Genomic DNA, 25,864 nt, shown 5'->3' with positions numbered 1-25,864 from the left:
ACAAAAGGCTCTTTGTTCAGCAGGACTATATATACTTTTTTAGAAAAGGCTCCTCATTCAACAGGCCTGTTTGTAAAATAAGCTGGAATTTGTGAATGTCGTAATTTGGACATTTTCATTTCCAACTTACATTCCCTAGATAAATTGGTGCTTCATATCTAATTGTCAAATTTTGACCAACTAGATTTGCAACAGTTTAGCTGAAAACCTAGTTGTCTGAGTTCAGTGAAATATTTGGCTAAAGATAATTTGACTAGAAATAACCTGTTACTTGTCCTGTTACTGAAGAGGGGTTAATGGTTTATTTGCAAGCATGTTTCTTGGGATGTGGAAATCCAGTGTCACGGTGCCTGTATGTTCATTCACATTTCAAGAGAATTTTTATTAAAGGGAAAAGAGTGGTTATTATTAAATTTCTTTATTAAATTTTAAAGTTTACAAGATAGACACTTATAAATCGGTAACCCAGCAGTAAAATTACAGAGATTGCATTATTCCTGATATACAAAAGAAAATATTCCCAACTTCACTTGATTTGCATTCTCAAGAAATATTTTAAAACAATAAGAAAATATAATTTGCTTTCTTAGACCACAATCGTAAGTGGGGGAAGGAGAAAACTATTTAAGGAGAAATAAGGCATTGTTACAAATGTAAATGGCCTGGCTCAAAAAGCCCCTATTTATTATACTATTACTTAATACACCACAAACTCTATCTGGTCAATTTCTTGCTATCTATAAATGCTTTAAGCTGGTCTGGCTCAAAAAAGATGTATTTATTTCCCAGATATTTAATACAGCATTTGCATGGATAAGATAACATAAATGTAGCGCCCATTGTTTTAATCTCCTCTCTATAAACTAGAAAAGCTTTCCTACGATCTTGTGTAGACCTTATCACATCTGGAAAAATCCAGATTTTTTGTCCGCAAAAAGTTCTATTTGAATTCTTAAAATAGAGTCTAAGTAGCGCCTTCGCATCTTGCTCGAAGACGAATGATACCAAAAGCGTCCTTCGGGTAGGCACTTCTGATAAAGACTCTTCCAGGAAGGCTGATATGTCTTGCAAATTCAATTCAGGAGGCTGATTATTTACTGTTGGATTCACCTTGGGTTGTTTGGATTCAGGCAAATAATAAATGTTATTAATCGGTGGAATGGCAGATTGAGGATAAGCAAGAACTTCTAAAAGGTATTTTTTTAGGAAATCAATCGGAGCAATTCCACTTGTAACAGGAAAATTCAATATCCGTAGGTTTAAACGTCTATTATAATTCTCAAGGTGTTCCAACTTTAAAGAAACCTTCAACTTATCTTTTACCAAGGTGTCTATTACTACATTAAGGGAGGAGATTGTAGCTTTCTGAGTAGATAGTTCAACTTTTACATTTTCGAGGTTTAACGATAAAGAATCAAATTTTTTTACCAACAAAGCTGTATCCTGGGATGTTTTTGTCACCGCAACCGTTAATTGTTGTATAGCTGACCAGATAGATTGTAGAGTCACCGCCTGGGGAGTTACTAACTCCCTGTTCTTATCATCTGCTTCCCGCGGCAAAACGCCACTGTCTGAAGGCCTCTGGTCTCCGACTTCCGGTTCCATCGTACCTTCCACGCCTGGCTGAAGAATGGCAGGACAAGGCGGTGGATTAAGCTCCGGTGGGGATAATGATGTCTCGATCCCTAGTGGAGACGTCGCTCCTTCGACTAGTCCAAACACGGGATCCCTCTCACCGGTGGAAAAGAGTGGTTATATTTGGAGGATTGATTATTGGGGATGGGCAAGTGGTTTCAAACAAATGTCATTTGTGGATAAGAGTTCATGCTTGCACGTAATATCAGGAACGTGTACAGTCTTTTAAGAAAAGATCATTCTTTCTATGGAAGCCCAAATCTCTTCCCTTGCACAGAAATAGTTTTTTTCTGATGAGGAAACTTTGCTGCATCCGAAACTACTTTGAGAAAGATCAATTGAAACTCCTGGTACAGGCAACTGTTACTTTCACAATTGGGTTACTCTAGTCCTGGTTATTTGGGCTGTATTAAGGGTTTAACTGAAACAGCTACAGACTGTACAGAACACAGCAGTAGTTTAAATATGACAGAATTTCTTTATTTTATGTTAAACTTCATTGGTTGCCCATTCAGGCTATTTTTTTTTTAAATTAGATATTACATGGACTGACGCCAAAGTATTTATTCGCCCTTTTCCAATTTGCTGTCTCCTTAAGAGACGGAAGGCTAAAGTGTTCAACTGTTTGTTTCTTTCCTTCACCAAGAGGAAGGAAAAGACTAAAAATAGTTGAAATGACACTGGTATTTCAAGCCGCCAGTCGTTGGAAAGAGTTTGTCAGGACATTTCAGTTATCTTTTGCTTGTCATTTAGGAACAATGTTAAGACTTTACCCTTTCAGAAATTTGTACTACAAAAAGATTTTTTAACCAGAATTTTAGCATTAATTGTCATATTCTTATCTGTCCTCTCAGAGAATTGTTCTGGCTCTACTGTTTTCCACTTTGAACCGCAAGATGTAAGACCAGATGTTAACAAAAAAAAGCGAGCATTAAACAAAAAGTCTGGGTGCCGCATCCCTATTGATTATTGCATTGCCTTTACAATTGTCATGATCACCACATTGGAGTGTTGTTAATTCTACAAGTAGGAGAAGATTCTTATGGAGAACTGGATTACAAAATGAATAAACCCCTTTGAATATGGACCCTGCATATTTTTAACCAGGCAGGAGAGTCTCCTTCTGAGCTGGTTGGCTGCCGATTTATTCAACAGCACTTAATCGTGTAGTGTCGCTGAATGTCTGCTCTAACTGACCGTGTGCAAACACAGTAGGCTGGGGGTGGAGTTTGGGTGAAGTTACTATTTAGCTTGTTCGTGGCGTTATTTAGATCATTAACCAGCAAAGTAAGCAGATAGGACAGCAAAAAGGCTGCTGAGTTAACTGGGCACCTGGTGCCCTTTTAACTTCCAGGTTGCCACATAGTCTGGATATCCAATACTGGAAGCTGGATGTGCTCCGGCATTGGATAACCAGGGCTAATTCAGCCTGCAGCTGTGAGCAGCTTACAAGCCACGTTGCAGGCTGAGTGTCAGGAGTGCAAATTCTTATGGAGATCTTACAAGCGTCCATGGTCTTTGACTGGCATCTGGTTCATAAATGGGTGGAATGGATGGGTTGGTTTGATCTTTTTCCCTTGTCCTGTTCTTCTTGTCTGCCTTAGTATGTTAAGTTAATTGCTGTAACATAGTAATTTAGTAGATGACGGCAGAAAAAGACCTGCACGGTCCATCCAGTCTGCCCAACAAGATAACTCATATGTGCTACTTTTTGTGCATACCTTACCTTGATTTGTACCTGTCCTTTTCAGGGCACAGACCATGTAAGTCTGCCCAGCACTATCCCCGCCTCCCAACCACCAGCCCCGCCTCCCACCACCGGCTCTGGCACTGACCGTGTAAGTCTGCCCAGCACTATCCCTGCCTCCCACCACTGGCTCTGGCACAGACCGTATAAGTCTGCCCAGCACTATCCCTGCCTCCCAACCTCCAGTCCCGCCTCCCACCACCGGCTCTGGCACAGACCGTATAAGTCTGCCCAGCACTATCCCTGCCTCCCACCACTGGCTCTGGCACAGACCGTATAAGTCTGCCCAGCACTATCCCTGCCTCCCAACCTCCAGTCCCGCCTCCCACCACTGGCTCTTGCACAGACCGTATAAGTCTGCCCAGCACTATCCCTGCCTCCCACCACTGGCTCTGGCACAGACCGTATAAGTCTGCCCAGCACTATCCCTGCCTCCCAACCTCCAGTCCCGCCTCCCACCACTGGCTCTGGCACAGACCGTATAAGTCTGCCCAGCACCATCCCCGCCTCTCAACCTCCAGTCCCGCCTCCCACCACCGGCTCTGGCACAGACCGTATAAGTCTGCCCAGCACTATCCCTGCCTCCCACCACTGGCTCTGGCACAGACCGTATAAGTCTGCCCAGCACTATCCCTGCCTCCCACCACTGGCTCTGGCACAGACCGTATAAGTCTGCCCAGCACCATCCCCGCCTCCCGCCACCAGCTCTGCCACCCAATCTCGGCTAAGCTCCTTAGGATCCATTCCTTCTGTGAATAGTGGAGGCAGAACTAGAGATCTCCATTATGGATAATTGTAGTTCAGTGTTGTATAACTACTGTATGCGTTATTTGACTCTTCATGGGCATTATAGCAGAAACTTAAAAATTCTTACTATATGAAGGCAAGCACTTTGATGCTGCGGACTTTATTCACGGTTGGTATGATGTGTTTCTGTGAAGGATTTTGGCCACAGCTGGGAAGTACCTGTCAGATTCTTACAGCCCTCGAAGTTTGTCTGGTGTTCAAGAAACGAGTGTCCTGGATAAGAAGAATGTGGCCAAGAACCCTTGGCAGGAATATAATTACCTTCTGAAGGAGAACCCAGTGGAAAATGCCAGCCTGATGGAAATCCTTTATACTTTAAAGGTAAGCAGTGAGATCACTCAGACATGACATTGAGCGCAACACCTTGTTTTGAAGACTCCTGAATATCAGGACTCATTTTTATAGTTAACATTTCTTGATGAAGAAAGTGAAAAATAACCATTACTGGCCATCAAACATTGTGTTATATCTCCCCCCTCCATCGCCTGTCACCTCCTGTGCTGTGTCTGGAAGACTCTGCAATCTGAACTTAAAGTGATGGTTTTTGCCTTCCTGATCTTTGTCATCAACCAGTGCAGAGTCAGTGCTCCCTGAACCATGGTGCTGCCTTTACTTGCCATCTTTCTCAGATGAAGTAGTAACATTTCCTGCTGTTTCTCAAGATCTTTCTACTCCAGTTCCCTGAAACCTGATTTGGAACATCACTGACCTGTATCGAGCACTCTCACTTTTCCATGGGGGAGTGGTTTATCTATTGTAATTCAAAAGAGTTTCCAGTAAACAGATCTGTTTGCCATCCTTCTCCTAGCCAAAGTACACACTTGGCACTTTCTTATTTGTGTGTTTTCAGATTACAGTCTTTTGGGTGTTGGTATATAAAAATCATCATCAACACAAGCGTTCTCATTAATGGCAAATGTTTTTCGAGAATGATCAAGCCAGTATGTCCTCAAGCATTGCTAAATGCCTGAAAACAGTATACAGAGTACTTGTGCTGCCAGCCACGGTTGGTCAAGCAGTGTGTGCCATTGGGTTATGTCCGTACTGACAGTGGCAGTAAAATGAGAGAAGACGAAACTATCAGTTTGGAGCTGTCTGCTGAGGAACTTTTCAGGTTAGATCTCAGAGCAGTAAAACCCTAGGACCCAGGCTTTTGACACACCCTTTTCTTTTCTTTTACAGGAGGTTTCATCCTCCTACATTGCTCTGCATCTGAAATATTTTGTGTCCCAATGGTATTTGGCAGTGGGGCATTAACTCGTGTACTCTATTTTCTGTAGCATCTCTGTCTCAGTCTCAACCATGTTGAGTAATGGTGAAATTATATGGAAATACTTTCAAAACAAACAAGAGAAAATATTTTTTCACTCAACGAATAATTAAGCTTTGGAACTTGTTACTGGAGGATGTGTTAACAGCAGTTAGCGTTTCTGGGTTTAAAGAAAAGTTTGGACAAGTTTCTGGAGGAATTGTCCATAGTCTGCTATTGAGATACTGCTAAGACTAAATTGCTCTATATGTCGAAATGATAAAATTTCCAACATATGATTTATAAGAATATTTCATGAATTATATTTCTCTAGTTTGGCCAGCAGGTGGTGCATGTTTATGTTTCAAGCTGTCACAGAAAAAGTGACTGTTCTTTCTTTAGTTTAGCACAGAGAGGAAGTACCTGCAGTCAGTGTTGCCAGGTGGGCGGTTTTACCGCCCAATTGGGGGCGGTTTTCCGCGACCCGCCGCGGGAAATTTTTGCCCGCGGCGGGTTGCGGTTTTTTTGGGCGGCTTTTTGGGTTTCTGTGCGGTTTTTCGGGCGGCTTTTTGCCTTTTTCGGCCGCGGGGGGCGGGGTTAGTGACGTTTTGGGCGGGCCGATGACGTGGGAGGCGGGGCCGATGACGTGGGAGGCGGGGCCGATGATGGGGGAGGCGGGGCCGATGACGGGGGAGGCGGGGCCGGTGACGGGGGAGGCGGGGCCGGCGGGGGCGGGGCCGGTGACGGCGGGGGTGATGACGCGGGGGTGGGGGTGTCAGGGGCGGGGTTTGTGTTTGGGCGGGTTTTGGGCTGGATTGGGCTAGAAAAAAATTTTCCACCTGGCAACCCTGCCTGCAGTATACTTTTAAAATGTGCAGCTCTGGACTGTGGCCCAGGAGTTCAAATCCAGTCTGGAAATACTACTACTACTTATCATTTCTATAGCGCTACTAGACGTACGCAGCGCTGTACACTTGAACATGAAGAGACAGTCCTGGATTTTTCTCCAGTCTCAGCCATGGAGAGGAGAGAGAAAGATCTGTTCACTGAGACCCTGTGAGCAGCTATATTTCCTGTACACCCCATTCACTATCCAGGTAGTGACTAAATGTTTTTAGATAGTTTTAATATTGATCCATATTCAGTTACCTGTTACTGTGTGCTGTTTTTGTTCCATCTGTTTTTATAGTTCAATGTTAATATTTTTATGACAATAAACATTTTTTTTTTTTTAGTTTATTGACTCTGCTTGTCTGGACTGACTAAGAATCCTGGTGGTTTGTGTGTTGGGTCTGTGGGTGCTTTCAAGGAACTATGGGACCCCTGAGAGTATGGTCCCTGTGACCTAGAAATCACCGGGGAATACCTTGAGAGTGGGAGACTCACCAGAAGCTAGTGGGACTCAGTCGGTGGGGTGGAGGGGTGCTAGTGTACAGCACAAGCGGCAGGTGGACCTGAGCTGTGCTGGGGATAGACCCTCTGAGTGGTTACAGGGTTAGCCCAGACTAGATTGTTGGTCCAACAGAAATCCACCAAGGCAGAGAACTCTGAAATCTCACAGGATATAGTAACAGAAGTTGGAAATTGACCACGGATTCCAGAAACAAGAAGGGCAGCCTTGATACTTAAAGATTTATTGATAAAAGACGCGACATAGTACTGTGTTTCGGCCTATGGCTTGTTTCAGTATAAAAATACAAAGGAAAGATCAACAAATGATACAGGGGGGACCAAGAGTCACCTTGTGGTGTCAGAGATGGTGCTGCTCATGTTTTTTTCTGGCACTCTCCGCCACTCATGTGGCAGGAGTGGACAGTGTGCAGTAGGATTTTCTCAGCAGAACTGTTGTGGATCCTGGAGAATGGAGCGTAGGACAAAGCACCTTCAACCTTGTAGTGAGTTGATGGTGTCTACATGTCATGGATATGATAGTCACCTTTCAGAATCCCAAAGTTCCGTGGTTTTTCAGCCAGCAGCGGAATTGCTGGTCAGAAGGGATAGATGCATTCCTGCAGGTTTGACCTTGTTCTGACCTACTGTATGGATTTCTGTCTTGGCCTCTCTGCAGTGGATCAAGTTTCATGGAGGCCCAGTGGTGTTGGGACCAGATTGACCATGGCAGCCATGGTATGGAGATTTAATGCAGGTCAAGATAGATGGCCCGCTCCATCTGACGCAAGGCCCGATTCTACACTGGTCTTCTCCTCTACTCCAGCAAGTGCCTCCAATGCACCCAGTTAGCTGAAATCAAACATCTCTTTCCATATCATCAAGCTGATCAATCCATAGACTGGTGGGTTGTGTCCATCTACCAGCAGGTGGAGATAGAGAGCAAACTTTTGCCTCCCTATATGTGGTCATGTGCTGCCGGAAACTCCTCAGTATGTTCTCTATCTCAGCAGGTGGTGGTCACACACAGCAGCAGCTCTGGCTAGGCCTCCAAGCCTAATTTTTAGGTTTTGTTGAGGCCTGGGGTTGAGGGCTCTTTTGAGCAAGTGCAAACCTGGTGGTGCCAGGTCCCTCCTTTTCTCCCCCCTCCCGCTGGCTCCGTTAAAAAAAAAAAAAAAAAAATTTTAAACGTCTTTAAAGGCGTTTAATTCGACGTTTCTTTAAACGTTCATTGCAGCTACTCACTGGGACACCAGTTCGTTACAGCTCGGAGCGGCAAGCAGGTAATTTTACCTTTTTATAGCGGGCAGGGGGTTCCCCGATTCTTCTCCTCGTGGCATATGGCGTCGGAGGGCGAGGGACGCAAAGGGTCGCTCCCCGGATCGCTGGAGCGCTTCTAGAGGGGATGCGGGGGTTTTACAACCTGATTCGCCCTTGATGGGTGACAGTTTAGTGACCGATGAATGTCCCGGTCGTTCCTCCGGTGTGGCGGTTTTTTCCCGCCATAAACGCCCATCCCCCGCTCCTCGCCTCCGCCATCTTGGCCGGCCACGCGGCTCGGACGGCTTCTTCGTGGGCCGCCCTTGAGGTTGGAGACATTAATGCCATGAACGCCCTTAATTTGGGCGACGGCACAAGCGGCTAAAGTTAAGCGCCGTTCTTCCCGCGCGGCTCCTTCGCGGAGTTTCGCGCCGGACGCCATTTTTGATGCGCAGCATGTCTCTCCCCCGCTATTGCGAGCGCCGGTTGAGAGTGCGTCTAGGGCTGTTGCCCAGGCTGCGGAAGTGCACAGTCTGGGGGGTTTCTCCCCCGAGTTTGTTTTGCTGCTGCATCAGGCTTTCCTCATGCAAACCGCTGCCCCTGCTCCCTCTTCTGATAAAGAGGTTGAGGTTCCCAGAGGTAAAGCCCTCGGGTTGATTTCCAGGCCTTGGAGGACTTTGTCTCCTCCGATGTAGATGAGGGCAGCGTGTCTGAGGTCTCCCAATGGTCCTTTGCGGATTCCTTGGAGGAGATAGATCCCCGCTCGGATGGAGCGGATGACCCCTCTGCAGCGCGGCTTTTTAGCCCAGAGGATTTGCCCAACCTGTTTTTACAGGCCATGGACACTTTGAAGATTTCCTCTCCGGAGGACGTCTCTCCCTCAGCCCCTGTTGGCTCTGCCATTATGCTGGGGACGAAGCGCCCGCCTAGATCCTTCCACGTGCATGATGCCATGCACACCTTAATTGCGGCTCAATGGGATGTCCCGGAAACGAGCCTTAAAGTGGCTAGGGCTATGTCCCGCCTCTATCCTTTGGCTGTGAGTGAACGTGAGGCCTATCTGTGGCCTACCGTGGATTCTTTAATCACTGCGGTGACTAAGAAAACGGCGTTGCCGGTGGAAGGTGGCACGGCCCTAAAGGACGCCCAAGGCAGAAGATTGGAGGCGGCCTTAAGGTCGTCCTTTGAGGCAGCTGCTTTAAGTTTGCAGGCCTCAGTTTGCGGCTCCTATGTGGCCAGGGCGTGCCTGCCTATGGTGCAGCGGGCTTCCCCCTCGGATCTTTCCTTGAGGGCTGATGGGCCGGCCCTGGAATCGGGCTTAGCCTATTTGGCAGACTTGCTGTATGTTGTCTTGAGAGCCTCAGCTAAAGGCATGGCTCAGACAGTCTCTGCGCGGCGGTGGCTTTGGCTGAAACATTGGTCTGCTGACCACGCCTCTAAATCCCGCCTGGCTAGATTGCCTTTTAAAGGCAACCTGCTCTTTGGGGTCGAGCTGGACAAAATCGTGACCGATCTCGGCACGTCTAAGGGCAAGAAATTACCAGAGGTCAGGGCTCGGGCTAGTACTCGTCCCGGTACCTCCAGAGGACGGTTGCATGGAAGCCCGTCGGTACCGCCCGGGCAAGTCGGGTTCCTCTGCCCCCTCTTCCTTCAAGAGGAATTTCTCCCCCAAGCAGCATTCCTTTCGCAGAGACCGCCGTCCTGGAGGTGCTCCCTCCGGTCCTCCCCCAGGGTCTCGTACCCAATGACGGGGCCTTGGTCCACGCCCCAGTGCAGATTGGAGGACGGCTGTCCTCGTTTCTGGGCGAGTGGACCACTATAACTTCAGACGCGTGGGTGCTGGAAGTCATCAGAGACGGCTACAAGCTAGAGTTCTGCCAACCCTTAAGAGACGGGTTTGTACTCTCTCCCTGCAAGTCTCCGGTCAAGCTGTGGCAGTGCAGCAGACCTTGGACAACCTGATCCGCCTGGGTGCGGTCGTTCCGGTGCCAAAAAATCAGATTGGCAAGGGACGTTACTCCATTTACTTTGTGGTTCCAAAGAAAGGAGGTTCTGTCCGGCCTATCCTCGACCTCAAAGGGGTCAATCGGGCCTGGAAAGTGAGGCACTTTCGCATGGAGACTCTCCGCTCTGTTATAGCGGCAGTGAAGGCAGGAGAGTTCTTGGCTTCCTTGGCCATCAAGGAAGCGTACCTGCATATTCCCATCTGGCCTCCTCTCCAACGCTTTCTGCGTTTTACAGTCCTGAGACGACACTTCCAGTTCAGAGCCCTCCCTTTCGGGTTGGCTACTGCTCCGCGGACCTTTTCCAAAGTAATGGGGGTCATAGCGGCCTTCCTGCTAAAGGAAGGAGTACAAGTCCATCCTTATCTGGACGACTGGTTGATCCGAGCCCCCTCTTATGCAGAGTGCGGCAAAGCTATGGACCGGGTAGTTGCTCTTGTGAGCTCCCTGGGATGGATCATCAACTGGAAGAAGAGCCAGCTGCGCCCGACTCAGTCCCTGGAGTATCTGGGAGTTCGATTCGACACCCAAGTGGGCAGAGTGTTCCTGCCAGACAATCGGATTGTCAAGCTTCAGGCTCAGGTGGACTAGTTCCTAGTAGCCTCTCCTATTCGGGCTTGGGACTACGTGCAGCTGTTGGGCTCTATGACGGCCACGATGGAAGTAGTGCCCTGGGCCAGGGCTCATATGAGACCACTACAGCTATCTCTGCTGCTGCGCTGGACTCCGATGTCGGAGGATTATGCTGTGCGCCTTCCCGTGGACCCAGCAGTGCGCAAGGCGCTGAGCTGGTGGACGCAGACAGACAAGTTGTCTGCAGGATTGCCTCTGGTGACCCCGGAGTGGATTGTCGTCACGACAGACGCCTCTTTGATGGGCTGGGGAGCCCACTGCTTGGGAAGGACAGCGCAGGGGCTCTAGTCTCCTGCAGAGGCAAGTGGTCTATCAACCTCCTGGAACTCAGAGCCATTCGGTTGGTGTTATTGGAGTTCATCCCGGTACTGGTGTTGTAGCCTGTACGGGTCCTGTCGGACAATGCCACGGCTGTGGCCTATATCAACCGCCAGGGAGGTACCAAGGGCGCCCCTCTAGCCAAGGAGGCTATGAGTCTTTGCCAGTGGGCGGAAGCGAACCTGGAGCAGCTTTCAGCGGCCCACATTGCCGGAGTCATGAATGTCAAGGCGGACTTTCTCAGTCGCCATACCTTGGAGCCCGGAGAGTGGCAACTATCTGCTCAGGCGTTCTTGGACATCACGAAGCGCTGGGGCCAGCCGAGCCTAGATCTGATGGCGTCATCGGCCAATTGCCAAGTGCCGCGCTTTTTCAGCAGAGGACGGGACCCTCGATCCCTGGGAGTAGATGCTCTTCTCCAACAGTGGCCGACACAAGAGCTCCTCTATGTGTTCCCGCCCTGGCCCATGTTGGGCAGGGTGCTAGACCGGGTGGCAAAGCATCCCGGCAGGGTAATCCTGGTGGGTCCGGATTGGCCCAGACGTCCCTGGTATGCGGACTTGATCAGGCTCTCAGTCGACGATCCTCTGCGGCTGTCAGTGGAGCAGGGCCTGTTACATCAGGGTCCCGTGGTGATGGAGGATCCCTCTCCCTTTGGTCTTACGGCCTGGCTATTGAGCGGCAGCGTCTGAGGAAGAAGGGCTTCTCAGACAAGGTCATCGCCACTATGCTGAGAGCGAGGAAGCGCTCTACTTCTACTGCTTACGCCAGGGTTTGGCGTATCTTTGCAGCATGGTGTGAAGCAGGCTCACTTTCTCCCTTCACTGCTCCAATTTCTTCAGTGTTGGCGTTCCTGCAAGACGGTCTGGAGAAAGGCCTGTCGCTCAGTTCCCTTAAAGTCCAGGTAGCGGCTCTGGCTTGCTTCAGGGGCCGCTTGAAGGGTGCTTCCCTGGCTTCGCAGCCAGATGTGGTGCGCTTTCTCAAGGGAGTTAATCATCTGCGCCCTCCTCGGCACTCAGTGGTGCCTGCGTGGAATCTCAACCTGGTGCTAAGAGCATTGCAGAAGCCGCCTTTTGAACCCTTGTCGAGGGCATCTCTGAAAGACCTGACGTTGAAAGCAGTCTTTTTGGTGGCTATCACTTCAGCCAGAAGAGTTTCCGAGCTCCAGGCGCTCTCATGTCGAGAGCCTTTTCTGCAGTTCACTGAGGCAGGAGTGACTATTCGCACAGTGCCTTTCTTCCTGCCCAAGATTGTTTCTCGCTTCCATGTGAATCAGCAGCTCTGTCTCCCTTCCTTTCGTAGGGAGGACTACCCAGAGGAGTACTCTGCTCTTAAATATCTGGATGTGAGACGAGTCATCTTCAGATACTTGGAAGTGACCAATGATTTCCGGAAATCGGATCATCTGTTTGTCCTGTTTGCAGGTCCTCGTAAGGGTCTGCAGGCTGCTAAGCCTACAGTGGCAAGATGGGTCAAGAAAGCCATTGCAGCGGCTTATGTGGCCGCGGGGAAGGTGCCGCCTATCCAGCTGAAGGCTCACTCCACAAGAGCTCAGGCGGCCTCGATGGCAGAGGCCGGTTCCGTCTCCTTGGAAGAGATATGCAAGGCGGCAACTTGGGCTTCGGCCCATACATTCTCCAAGCATTACCGCTTGACTGTGGCTGCTCGGGCGGAGGCCCGGTTTGGAGCTTCAGTGTTGCGGTCAGGGATTTCTATGTCCCGCCCTGGGTGAGTACTGCTTCGGTACATCCCACCAGTCTATGGATTGATCAGCTTGATGATATGGAAGGTAAAATTATGTATAATCATACCTGATAATTTTCTTTCCATTAATCATAGCTGATCAATCCATAGCCCCTCCCAGATATCTGTACTGTTTTTATTCTGGTTGCATTTCAGGTTCAAGTTCAGTCTTCAGTTACTTCAGAAAGACTTCGTGTTCAAGTTTTTTCACTTGGATTCTTCAAGAGTTAAGACGAGTTTGTGTTACAGTGAGCTGCTGCATTCCTCTCCCCTCCGTTTTACGGGGCTGGATTGAGACTTAAAATTCTGCCGGCACTCCCTCCCGCTTCGTGCGGCTGTAGGGCAGTTTTGTACCCCTCCCGCTTCGGCGGTGTTAGGGTCAGTCAGCTCCTCCCGCGGTTGCGGTTGCAGGATAAGCCAGATCCCCCCGCATCGGCGGGTGTGGTGTCCCTCCCCCGCTCCGCGGGGATGAGCTGGACGGATTCCCCTCCCCCACTTGTGTGGGGATGAGCTGGGTTAATTCCCCTCCCCCGTTTCGGCGGTGGTGAGCTGGGCAGAGTGTCCCTTCGTGGGTGTAATTCTCTAAGTGCTGAGTCCTGCGGATGGAGCTTTGATATCGACATACTGAGGAGTTTCCGGCAGCACATGACCACATATAGGGAGGCAAAAGTTTGCTCTCTATCTCCACCTGCTGGTAGATGGACACAACCCACCAGTCTATGGATTGATCAGCTATGATTAATGGAAAGAAAATTATCAGGTATGATTATACATAATTTTACCATTTGTTTCATCATTTTGATCATGTTACCCCTACCTCCTTTGCCTAGAACATTTGCCTTGGTTTTTTTTATTTTATTTTTATTAACATTTCTATTTTTAACACGGCATTACATCACTTGTACGGAAAAGATTGGCTGCTTTAAAGATGTACATTTAAGTAACAAAAAAAGAAAAAAGAAGAATTTTTCTTTTGTTAACCATTCTCAAGTCCACAATTTGAGTCCAAGATTCCTTATCAAACATGAGCTAATTCCTTATTATTTTACAAGAGCTGATAATGGTTGAATAAATCAATCCCCAATATTTCTTTTACATGTTGTAAAAGCTGCAAGCTGAGAAGGTTCATAGTAAACACATTTATCTGATTGGTATTTGATCACGCATTTACAAGGATATCTTAGGAAAAAAGTAGCTCCTATCTGAAGCACTTCAGTTTTCATTTGAAGGAATTGTTGCTGTCTTTTCTGGGTATCTCTTGATACATCCGGAAATATCTGGGACATAAATAAACCCAGTTCCCCAGGTCTTTAACCCACTGCACTAACCATTAGGCTATTCCTCCACTCCATCAAGATGAATGGCAGTGTGCTGCTGCGGCTAGGAAAGCGAATAGAATGTTGGGTATTATTAGGAAGGGTATGGAAAACAGGTTTGAGGATGTTATAATGCCGTTGTATCGCTCCATGGTGCGACCGCACCTTGAGTATTGTGTTCAATTCTGGTCGCCGCATCTCAAGAAAGATATAGTAGAATTGGAAAAGGTGCAGCGAAGGTTGACTAAAATGATAGCGGGGATGGGACGACTTCCCTATGAAGAAAGACTAAGGAGGCTAGGGCTATTCAGCTTGGAGAAAAGACGGCTGAGGGGAGACATGATAGAGGTATATAAAATAATGAGTGGAGTGGAACAGGTGGATGTGAAGCGTCTGTTCACACTTTCCAAAAATACTAGGACTAGGGGGCAAGCGATGAAACTACAGTGTAGTAAATTTAAAACAAATCAGAGAAAATGTTTCTTCACCCAACGCGTAATTAAACTCTGGAATTCGTTGCCGGAGAACGTGGTGAAGGCAGTTAGCTTAGCAGAGTTTAAAAAGGGGTTGGACGGTTTCCTAAAGGACAAGTCCATAAACCGCTACTAAACGGACTTGGAAAAATCCAAAATCCCAGGAATAACATGTATAGAATGTTTGTACGTTTGGGAAGCTTGCCAGGTGCCCTTGGCCTGGATTGGCCGCTGTCGTGGACAAGATGCTGGGCTCGATGGACCCTTGGTCTTTTCCCAGTATGGCATTACTTATGTACTTAATGGAGAGGAGGCAGTGAGCTCTGGAATTCATTGCAAAGCATGTGGTAAAAGCAGGTAATATAGCTGGATTTTAAAAAGTGTTTGGACAAGTTCCTGGAGGAAAAGTCCAGAAACCATCACTGAAGTGGACTTGGGGAAATTCCTCGGGTTAAGGAACATGGAAACTTCCATTTACATATGAGCATGGAGTAGATATAGCACCATTCTTGGAAGAGGGTGTTTGTGAACAACTTGAAAATTTGAAGGCGAACAAAGCCATGGGACCGAACGGGATCCATCCCAGGATATTGAGGGAGCACAGAGAGGTTCTGGCGGGTCCTCTTAAAGGTTTCTTTAATAAATCCTTGGCGATGGGAGAGGTTCCAAGGGATTGAAGAACAGATGTGGTCCCTCTTCACAAAAGTGGTGACAGAAGAAGCTGGAAACTAGAGGCTGGTAAACCTCACTTTGTTTATTGGATAAGTAATGGAAATGATGCTGAAGAAAATAGTGAATTTTCCTGGAATCCAATACGTTACAAGATCCAAGACAGCACGGTTTTACCAAAGGTAAATTGTGCCAACATAGTAACATAGTAGATGATGGCAGAAAAAGACCTGCACGGTCCATCTAGTCTGCCCAACAAGATAAACTCACATGTGCTACTTCTTATGTATACCTTACCTTCATTTGTATCTGCCATTTTCAGGATACAGACCGTAGAAGTCTTGCCCAGAACTAGCCCCATTTTCAGGACACAGACCGTAGAAGTCTTGCCCAGAACTAGTCCCACCACCCAAACACCAGCCCCGCCTCCCAATCTCGGCTAAGCTTCTGAGGATCCATTCCTTCTGCACAGGATTCCTTTATGTTTATCCCACGCATGCTTGAATTCCGCTACCGTTTTCATCTCCACCACCTCCCGCGGGAGGGCATTCCAAGTATCTACCACTCTCTCCGTGAAAAAATACTTCCTGACATTTTTCTTGAGTCTGCCCCCCTTCACTGCCAAACAAATCTGATTGAATTCTTTGACTGGGTGACCAGAGAATTGGATCGAGGACGTACACGAGATGTAACCTTCTTAGATTTCAGCAAAGCCTTTGACACAGTTCCTCGTAGGAAGCTCTTGAATAAACTTGACAGGCTGAAGTAAGGATCCAAAGTGGTGAACTGGATTAGGATCTGGTTGACAGATAGATGTCATAGGGTGGTGGTTAATGGAGGGAAAGGTGAGTAGTGGAGTGCCTCAAGGATCAGTACTGGGGCCAATTCTGTTCAATATCTTTGTGAGTGACATTGCTGAAGGGTTAGAAGGTAAGGGGTGCCTTTTTGCGGATGATACCGAGATTTGTAATAAAGTGGATACCCCTGGAGGGAGTGGAAAACATGAAAAAGGATCTGCAAAAGTTAGAAGAATATTCTAATGTTTGGCAATTAAAATTGAATGTAAAGAAGTGCAGAGTGGTGCACTTAGGAGAAATCCAAGGGAGCCATATGTGCTAGGAGGTGAGAGGCTGATAGATAGGGAGAGGGACCTTAGGATGATAGGATCTGAAGGCAATGAAACAGTGTGACATGGTGGTGGCCATAGCCAGAAGAATGCTAGGCTGCATAGAGAGAGATGTAACCAGCAGAAGAAAAGAGGTGTTATGCCTCTGTACTAGTCATTGTTGAGGCCCCACTTGGAGTATTGTGTTCAGATTTGGAGGCTGTATCTTGTTAAGGATGTAGAAAGACTTGAAGTGGTCCAGAGGAAGGCGACAAAAATGGTATGGGGCTTGCACCAAAAGACATTTGAGAAGATTGTAAGCTCTTTTGAGCAGGGTCTGTCCTTCTTTGTTAAACTGTACAGCGCTGCATAACCCTAGTAGCGCTCTAGAAATGTTAAGTAGTAGTAGACGAGGCTAGAAGACCTCTAGGTATACCCTAGAGGAGAGGAGGGACAGTGGTCAAAGCTTCATTTTTCGGTATCACATACGTGCTGTCAGTTTTTATTTTCCTCTTGCAGTAATTCATTCTCGTTTACTGGCCCTAGTAATTAATCACCTAGACTACTGCAACTCACTGTATGCCGAACTTCCACTTCAATCCTTAAAGAGACTTCAACTAGTGCAATCTACCACAGTTCGCCTTCTTCACTGTGCCAAACCTTTCGATCATTTAACTCCCTTGCTTTATCAAGAACATTGGTTACCTCTGTCGGTGCAGATCCAGTTTAGGATTCTAGTACTGTTGTTCAAATCACACCTCCCCATAACTGCGGACTTTCTCTCCTGTCTCTTGATACCTACACCCCTCCCGTGCACTGCATTCTACCAACGCTGGATTATTACAACTGCCCCCCCTCTCTTATCCGACTATAAGTACATAAGTAATGCCACACTGGGAAAAGACCAAAGGTCCATCGAGCCCAGCATCCTGTCCACGACAGCGGCCAATCCAGGCCAAGGGCACCTGGTGAGCTTTGCAAACGTACAAACATTCTATACATGTTATTCCTGGAATTGTGGACTATAATCAACCCGAACCTCTGTGATTAGCTATATTGGTCCAAAACTTTGGAACACAGTACCTTCTCTCCTTTGCTCAGAACCTTCCTACCGTGCTTTTAAATTTGCTTTGAAGACTCGCCTTTTCACTCTTGTTTACTCTCCCTGAACTGTGTTCCCTCTTGTAGCTTTTCCTTTGTATACTTCTTTGAAGCCATCTCCATGACGTATGGCAATGTATCAAGCCTTTGTAAATAAATAAATAAATAAATAAATATGATAGATGGTTAAATACTTGAAAGGTATTAATATATAAACAAATATTTCCAGACAAGAGAAAACTTTTAATACGAGGATATGAATTGTGGTTGCGGGTGGTAGACTTAGGAGTAATGTCAGGAAATTCTTTTTCACGGAGAGGGTGGTTGATGTCTGCAGTACTCTCCCAAGGGAGGTAGTGGAGAAAAATTACCATGATAGAATTCAGAAAGGCATGGGATGAATACAGAGGATCTCTAATTAGAAAATGAATGGTATTAAAAAAAAATGGCTGCTTGTGTTTTAGATGGTACACAGACTCTGGCTGTGAAGAACTAAGGCTGGTACCGGGCAAGATTGTCCCATATATGACAATCTGGTTTAGAATGAGTTAGAGAGGGCTTCAACATAAGAATAGCCATACAGGGTCAGACCAGTGGTCTATCTAGCCCAGTATCCTGCTTCCAGCAGTGTTCAATTCAGGTCACAAGTACCTGGCAGAATCCCAAATAGTAGCAACATTCCATGCTACCAATTCCAGGACAAGCAGTGGCTTCTCCCGTGTCCAGTAATTTGGAACATGAGGACAGTGCTGGGCAGACTTTTACAGTCTGTGGGCTTCGACAGCAACTTTGGTAGTTGGAAACTAAGGACAAGGCCAGATGGACTTCAATAGTCTGTCCCAGAAATACCAAAGAAATAGTGGAGGAGTAGCCTAATGGTTAGTGCCGTGGGCTTTGATCCTGGCAACCTGGGTTCAATTCCCACTGCAACTCCTTGTGAGTGACCTTGTGCAAGTCACTTAACCCTCCATTGCCCCAGGTACAAAATCTTAGATTGTGAGCCCTCTAGGGACAGAGAAGAAACCTGCATATAATATGTACATTGCTGTGAACGTGTAGTAGCACTATGGAAATGATTATTGGTAGTATTTTATATTGCATTCATTGTTGGTTTAAGTGTGACTGTTGGGCAGACTCGATGGACCGTTCAGGTCTTTATCTGCCGTCATTTACTATGTTACTTTTTTGGGATCCTGTCAGGTACTTGTGTCCTGGATTGGCCTCTGTTGGGAACGGGATACTAGGCTCGATGGACCTTTGCTCTGACTAAGTAGGTCAGCTGTTGTATATTTATGGGAAACATCGAAGACCTGTTCAAATGTTTCATTGCATCATTCTCTTGCTTTTAGAATTTAAAAGCTTTTGTTTCAGTGTTGCTGAGCTGTAAAAGAAGTTTTTGTTGTGTGTAAAGGGTCGAAAGGTGGCTCCATTTGTTTCTTTTTCTATCTTGGTTGGCGCTCTTGTGCAGCAAATTTCTGATGAGTCCCTTGTCTTTTTTTTTTTTTTCCATGTTAGGAGAAAGGCACAAGTGGTAACAGCCTGTTGGCTACATCCCGCTCTGCACTTACACGCCTGAACCAGACAGCTCATCACTTGGCATTTGACTCTGTTTTCCTGCGTATCAAGCAGCAGCTACTGCAGGTCTCCAAAATGGAGGTACGTTGTAATTGTTAAATTTCTGTCCAAAATAATCTTTGTCTGTCTATGAAGTCTCACTAGATGTTTTCTAACCGTGGTCTAGTTCTCGGGGTACACCCATGAAATGAGTTTTCAGGATATCCACAATGAATATGCATGAGAGAGATTTGCATGCACTGACTTCTTGGTATGAAAATTTGTCTCGTGTGCATTCTTTGTGGATATCTTGAAAACCCGACAGGCCGGGTGTGTCTGGGGGACTGGGCTGAGAACTAGTGGTCTAGTGCTTTCCTCACCTCTTCTAACAGTTCTTTCAGCTGATTCCCCCCCCCCCCCCCCACCCTTCAGTTTTACTAACATCCTATTCCACCTTCATGGTGTTAAACACCTCTGACTGTGACTGCTACAGGTAAGTGGCTGTTTACTGAGTCTGAGCATTGGCCACTCACCTCTTCTAACAGTTCTTTCAGCTGATTCCCCCCCCCCCCCACCCTTCAGTTTTACTAACATCCTATCCCACCTTCATGGTGTTAAACACCTCTGACCGTGACTGCTACAGGTAAGTGGCTCTTTACTGAGTCTGAGCACTGGCCACTCACCTCTTCTAACAGTTCTTTCAGCTGATTCCTCCCCCCCCCCCCCCACCCTTCAGTTTTACTAATATCCTATCCCACCTTCATGGTGTTAAACACCTCTGACTGTGACTGCTACAGGTAAGTGGCTGTTTACTGAGTCTGAGCATTGGCCACTCACCTCTTCTAACAGTTCTTTCAGCTGATTCCCCCCCCCCCCCACCCTTCAGTTTTACTAACATCCTATCCCACCTTCATGGTGTTAAACACCTCTGACCGTGACTGCTACAGGTAAGTGGCTCTTTACTGAGTCTGAGCACTGGCCACTCACCTCTTCTAACAGTTCTTTCAGCTGATTCCCCCCCCCCCCCACCCTTCAGTTTTACTAACATCCTATCCCACCTTCATGGTGTTAAACACCTCTGACCGTGACTGCTACAGGTAAGTGGCTCTTTACTGAGTCTGAGCACTGGCCACTCACCTCTTCTAACAGTTCTTTCAGCTGATTTCCCCCCCCCCCCCCCCCCCACCACCCACCCTTCAGTTTTACTAACATCCTATCCCACCTTCATGGTGTTAAACACCTCTGACCGTGACTGCTACAGGTAAGTGGCTCTTTACTGAGTCTGAGCACTGGCCACTCACCTCTTCTAACAGTTCTTTCAGCTGATTCCCCCCCCCCCCACCCTTCAGTTTTACTAATATCCTATTCCACCTTCATGGTGTTAAACACCTCTGACCGTGACTGCTACAGGTAAGTGGCTCTTTACTGAGTCTGAGCACTGGCCACTCACCTCTTCTAACAGTTCTTTCAGCTGATTCCCCCCCCCCCCACCCTTCAGTTTTACTAATATCCTATTCCACCTTCATGGTGTTAAACACCTCTGACCGTGACTGCTACAGGTAAGTGGCTCTTTACTGAGTCTGAGCACTGGCCACTCACCTCTTCTAACAGTTCTTTCAGCTGATTTCCCCCCCCCCCCCCCCCACCACCCACCCTTCAGTTTTACTAACATCCTATCCCACCTTCATGGTGTTAAACACCTCTGACCGTGACTGCTACAGGTAAGTGGCTCTTTACTGAGTCTGAGCACTGGCCACTCACCTCTTCTAACAGTTCTTTCAGCTGATTTCCCCCCCCCCCCCCCCACCCTTCAGTTTTACTAACATCCTATCCCACCTTCATGGTGTTAAACACCTCTGACCGTGACTGCTACAGGTAAGTGGCTGTTTACTGTGTCTGAGCATTGGCCACTCACCTCTTCTAACAGTTCTTTCAGCTGATTCCTCCCCCCCCCCCCCCCCCCCACCCTTCAGTTTTACTAACATCCTATCCCACCTTCATGGTGTTAAACACCTCTGACCATGACTGCTACAGGTAAGTGGCTCTTTACTGAGTCTGAGCACTGGCCACTCACCTCTTCTAACAGTTCTTTCAGCTGATTCCTCCCCCCCCCCCCACCACCCACCCTTCAGTTTTACTAACATCCTATCCCACCTTCATGGTGTTAAACACCTCTGACCGTGACTGCTACAGGTAAGTGGCTCTTTACTGAGTCTGAGCACTGGCCACTCACCTCTTCTAACAGTTCTTTCAGCTGATTCCTCCCCCCCCCCCCCACCCTTCAGTTTTACTAACATCCTATCCCACCTTCATGGTGTTAAACACCTCTGACCATGACTGCTACAGGTAAGTGGCTCTTTACTGAGTCTGAGCACTGGCCTGCCTCCCAGTGGCTGTAATGAGGTTGGAAGTCCATCTCCTGCTTATGCCTCTTTGCTGCATGCTAGACTCTTCCTCAGTACATTCGGTGTAGGGATAGTCTTGCTGCATGACTGCGTCAGGAGCGACCTGCGACCAAGCAGGGAAGACGATGGATGGGGAGGGATTTTTTTTTTTTTTGTATCCTGTGTGGCTGCACTGCTCAGGCAGCCCTCGACTGCACGCAGGTTTGTCAGGTGCTAATTTTTTACCGTGGGTGAGGTGCTCACTTTGGTGCTGTTTCTCCATAGATCTGGAGCTTGACGGGGATGGGTGAGACGCTGACTGGAGATCTGCCTACCTTCAGTCTGACTCCGCTCGAATACATCAGTAATGTAAGAGAATTTTTTTTTTTTTAATTTATTGGGTACTTACTATACCACCTTAACTGACCAAGCAGGACAAAGCGGTTTACAGACTAAAAATAACACATAGAAAGGAACTAGAAATTTCAAATAGTAAAGGCAAATATTCAGACCAAGAGAGGATAGATTTCTTTTTGGGCTGTGTAAGTGTGAGGAGGTGTTGCTGATTTTGAATGTTAGCTTGAAGTATAAGGGGAAGAGGAGTTCAGAGGTTGCATGCTGTTATTGAGTAATCTGGGAGTGAGAGACTGGTTCCCTTCACCAGTTCTGCCCATTGTGACCCTTCATCAGAGGGCTGCTCAACATATCAAATGTTTAAAGCACTACCCAAGTGCTGAATTTTCCCAGTGGACAAACAGTATATATAGCCCTCATGAATTGGAGGGGTGGGGGGGGGTATCATTTGGAGAGCCTGGGCCTAGCTTCTGCAGTGTGCTGCCCCTTAATATTGTATGGAAGGGCAATGATTTGAGATTTTGGAAGGTTATTTGAGAATTACTGTTTACTTCTGTCTTTGCTTGATGGTTTTTATCTTTTTTTTTTTTTTTTAAGACACTTTAATCACTTTTCTTTGTTTTTTAGAGCAGAGGGAAAAAGAACGGGAAAAATACTTTACTTGCGTTCTATTTTTATGTTTATGTTCTGTTTTTTTTTGGATATTTGTTTAACTTCAATTTTGTTTTACTCCAGTTTGAGCCTTTAAAGGGGCAGCCACCAAATTTGATAGATAAGGAAAAAGTGTAAACAAAGCTGGCACAGCAAACATGGATATGTGGGTCCTCGTGCAATGATATCATCACATGGGTCCACCTCACTTCTTTTATCTTCCTTGGAGTCCGGTGGTCACATTTTTCCAGGCGTTTGTGAGAGTATATTTTTGTTACAGCTAAGCTATGTTTTTCATATTGGGACCATTTCATTTTCACCTCCTTGACCTCTTAGAAAAACCTTAGATAGTTATTTGTTTTATTTATGACATTTATATCCCGCATTAGCCCGAGTAGAACTCTGGTTCAGTGTGGCTTACATAAAAATTATGTGACACCCTTACAACATAAGCCCATCAGCTGAAAAGAGGAATATGTGCAACCAGTGCCAGTCCCTGTCTACTCCAAATAATGCCAACACCCCATATAATCACATGAGCCCTTCCAAAAGCCTGAGAAAGCAAATGGGTCTTAGGCGCTACTCTGAAATGAGACCTGAATAACTTGTTTCTAGATAAAGTGTTCCAGAGAGCAAGGGGGGGGGGGGGGGGGGGGCGACATAACAGAAGATGGAGTGTTTGGTGGTGTGTAATTGAATTGGATCAGGAGAAGGTAAATATAGCTGATTCACATACTGGGAATGGGAATGAAAATTGTGAATGATAAGAAAAAAAGTTTGAAAGAGATTGGAACTCCAGAATGCATCATGTTATGATCCAAAAGAGAGGGAACGAAGTACAAACTAAAGTCCAAACAAAAAAAACAGCACCACGGGCCTTTAAAAATGGAACACAGTTCTTTAATGAATGAGCCTTGACAAAAAGACCCGACACGGGCCGTGTTTCGGTGACTAGCACCTGCGTCAGGGGTCTACATAGAATACAAAACACAGAAATAATATATTTTTAAAATTTTTTTTAACATATAATGAATAAAACCAAAGATTAATATTTAGACTCATCAAGCATACATATATAAGCCTATATAAACACCTAAAGCATTTAATATTTTAACATTGCATTTAATATTTTAACATTCTCATATATTATGTTTATAATATTATCAGTGTAATGTTTGAAATTTATTGTACATTTTTAAATGTTTTAAAAAAATTTATTTTTGACCTTTCTGTTAGTTTAAGCTTTTATGAATATGAAATTTAGTTATAGCCAGTATTATATAATATGACCTTTTTATAAAATATATTATAAATAATTAAAATAAGCGTTTTAAACATATAATATTAATATATGAAAAATTTTTTGTCCAAAAGTAAGGAATAATATATTGTAGAGGAATATATTCGAGTTATTCCCCAAGTTTTCCACGTCATCACTGTGGTGAGTTACCATTTTTGTTTTGATTAATTATCCATTTATTTTCAAATTACTATATAATAATATATGAGAATGTTAAAATATTAAATGCTTTAGGTGTTTATATAGGCTTATATATGTATGCTTGATGAGTCTAAATATTAATCTTTGGTTTTATTCATTATATGTTAAAAAAATTTTAAAAAATATATTATTTCTGTGTTTTGTATTCTATGTAGACCCCTGACGCAGGTGCTAGTCACCGAAACACGGCCCGTGTCGGGTCTTTTTGTCAAGGCTCATTCATTAAAGAACTGTGTTCCATTTTTAAAGGCCCGTGGTGCTGTTTTTTTTGTTATGATCCAAAAGAAGAACATTGAATTGAACTCTGAAGGAGAACCAAAAGCTAATGAAGAAAGATTAACAGAAGTGTGACATGGTCATATCGAGAGGCCTTGAAAAGTAGTTTGACAACAGTGTTCTGGAAAAGCTGCAGGCGATACACGATGACGCCTTGATATCACAGTATGATGCACTGCAGTAATCACTTTGATTAAGGAATAATTGCAGAGACCAGTGTCTTCAGGTCCTTCAAGTCAAATAAGATCTGACTGTATGAATTTTGGACAAAAAAATACTGCCTTGCAATTGTAATATAAGAACAAAAGAATAGCCGTACTGGGTCAGACCAATGAGCCATCTAGCCAGTATCATGCTTCCAACAGTGGCCAATCCAATTGATTTTTTTTGTTAACTTCCATGGAAAAAATATGCTATTTCTAAGCTCCACCTGTTTTTTGTTTTTTTGGAGGGGGGGGGGGGAATAGGGTTTTTGTGGATGCAGATTTTGTTTACGGTTAATTCATAGCTGCCATACTGTGTCGGACCAAAGATACATGAGGGTCATATATGTAACATGTCACATATGTGAGCATTGTCCATCAGGTGTGTCCCAATTGAAAAAAGGTTCAGAGCCGCTGGTCTACAGGCTGGATGTGTTTTATTTATTTATTTGCTGCATTTGTATCCCTCATTTTCCCACCTTTTTGCAGGCTCAATGTGGCTTACATTATGCCGTAATGGCGATCGCCTATACCGGAATGAGAAATACAGAGTATTATTGCATTTCAAGTACAGCAAATATAAATTAGAAATGAATAGATATACAATTCATTTCAGGTATTTGAGAAGAGGATAATGTAAACATTCAATAATGACAGTGAGATTAAAGTAAACAAATACAAAAAAGAGTACAATGTTGACTTGTTCTGGTAAAGTTGTTTCACAACACAACTAACAAAGCATTTAATAGCTCCTGTGTTTTCTGGTTGTTAATTCGGTGCAGGACAGATGTAGGAGAGTGCCAGCTTGAAAACCTTTGCTGAGTTGGCTGAGAAGTTTGGCCTTCTCAGAGGTGAACTTAGTGCTTCCAGCTACGGCTGTACCAAATATTCATATCGGATTCAGCCAAATAGCGGTTTAAATTCAAGTACGCACACCGAGTATAGTCTGCGTTTATTTGTTTAGCTTGTGTCTTTTATTGGTAGGTCAAGGTGTGTTATATTCAGGTACAGTAGTATTCTGTGAGTATTGCGTGCAATTCTGTTCACCACATCTCAATAAAAAAAGGTAGATATAGCAGAACTGGAAAAGGTACAGAGAAGGGCGACCAAAATGATTAAGGGGACGGAACAACTCTCCTATGAGGAAAGGCTGAAGAGGTTAGGGCTCTTGGAGACGAGACGGCTGAGGGGAGGTATGATTGAGGTCTACAAAATCCTGAACGGAGTGGAACTGTTAAAGGTAAATTAATTGTTTTACTCTTTCAAAATGTGTAAAGACCAGGGGACACTCCATGAAGTTAATAGTAGCACATTTAAAACAAATAGGAGAAAATATTTTTTCACTCAATATATAGTTAAGCTCTGGAGCTTGTTTGCGGAGGATGTGGTGGCTGGTTTTAAAAAAGGTTTGGACAAATTCCTGGAGGTGAAGTCATAAAGCCTTATTAAGATAGACCTGGGGAAAGCTTGGTTGTCTCCAGGATCGGTAGCCT

General features: G+C 45.7%; 1 protein-coding gene across 2 annotated transcripts in view; it reads left to right on the top strand.

Moving 5' to 3' along the window:
* Positions 1 to 25,864, top strand: part of COG7 (component of oligomeric golgi complex 7) — a 91,915-nt gene that overhangs the window by 35,577 nt on the left and 30,474 nt on the right. For both annotated transcript variants that reach the window (XR_003943024.1, XM_030211087.1), the window contains exons 12-14: positions 4,324 to 4,510; positions 18,964 to 19,104; positions 21,672 to 21,755. Coding sequence is in view for 1 of the 2 variants with exons in the window: in XM_030211087.1 (XP_030066947.1) it covers positions 4,324 to 4,510; positions 18,964 to 19,104; positions 21,672 to 21,755 (412 nt within the window). In the remaining variant the exon portion in view is untranslated. The remainder of the gene's footprint in view (positions 1 to 4,323; positions 4,511 to 18,963; positions 19,105 to 21,671; positions 21,756 to 25,864) is intronic.

This window comes from Microcaecilia unicolor, chromosome 8 (assembly GCF_901765095.1).
Source record: "Microcaecilia unicolor chromosome 8, aMicUni1.1, whole genome shotgun sequence".
NCBI lineage: Eukaryota > Metazoa > Chordata > Amphibia > Gymnophiona > Siphonopidae > Microcaecilia > Microcaecilia unicolor.
This window is presented reverse-complemented; position numbering and strand designations above follow the sequence as displayed.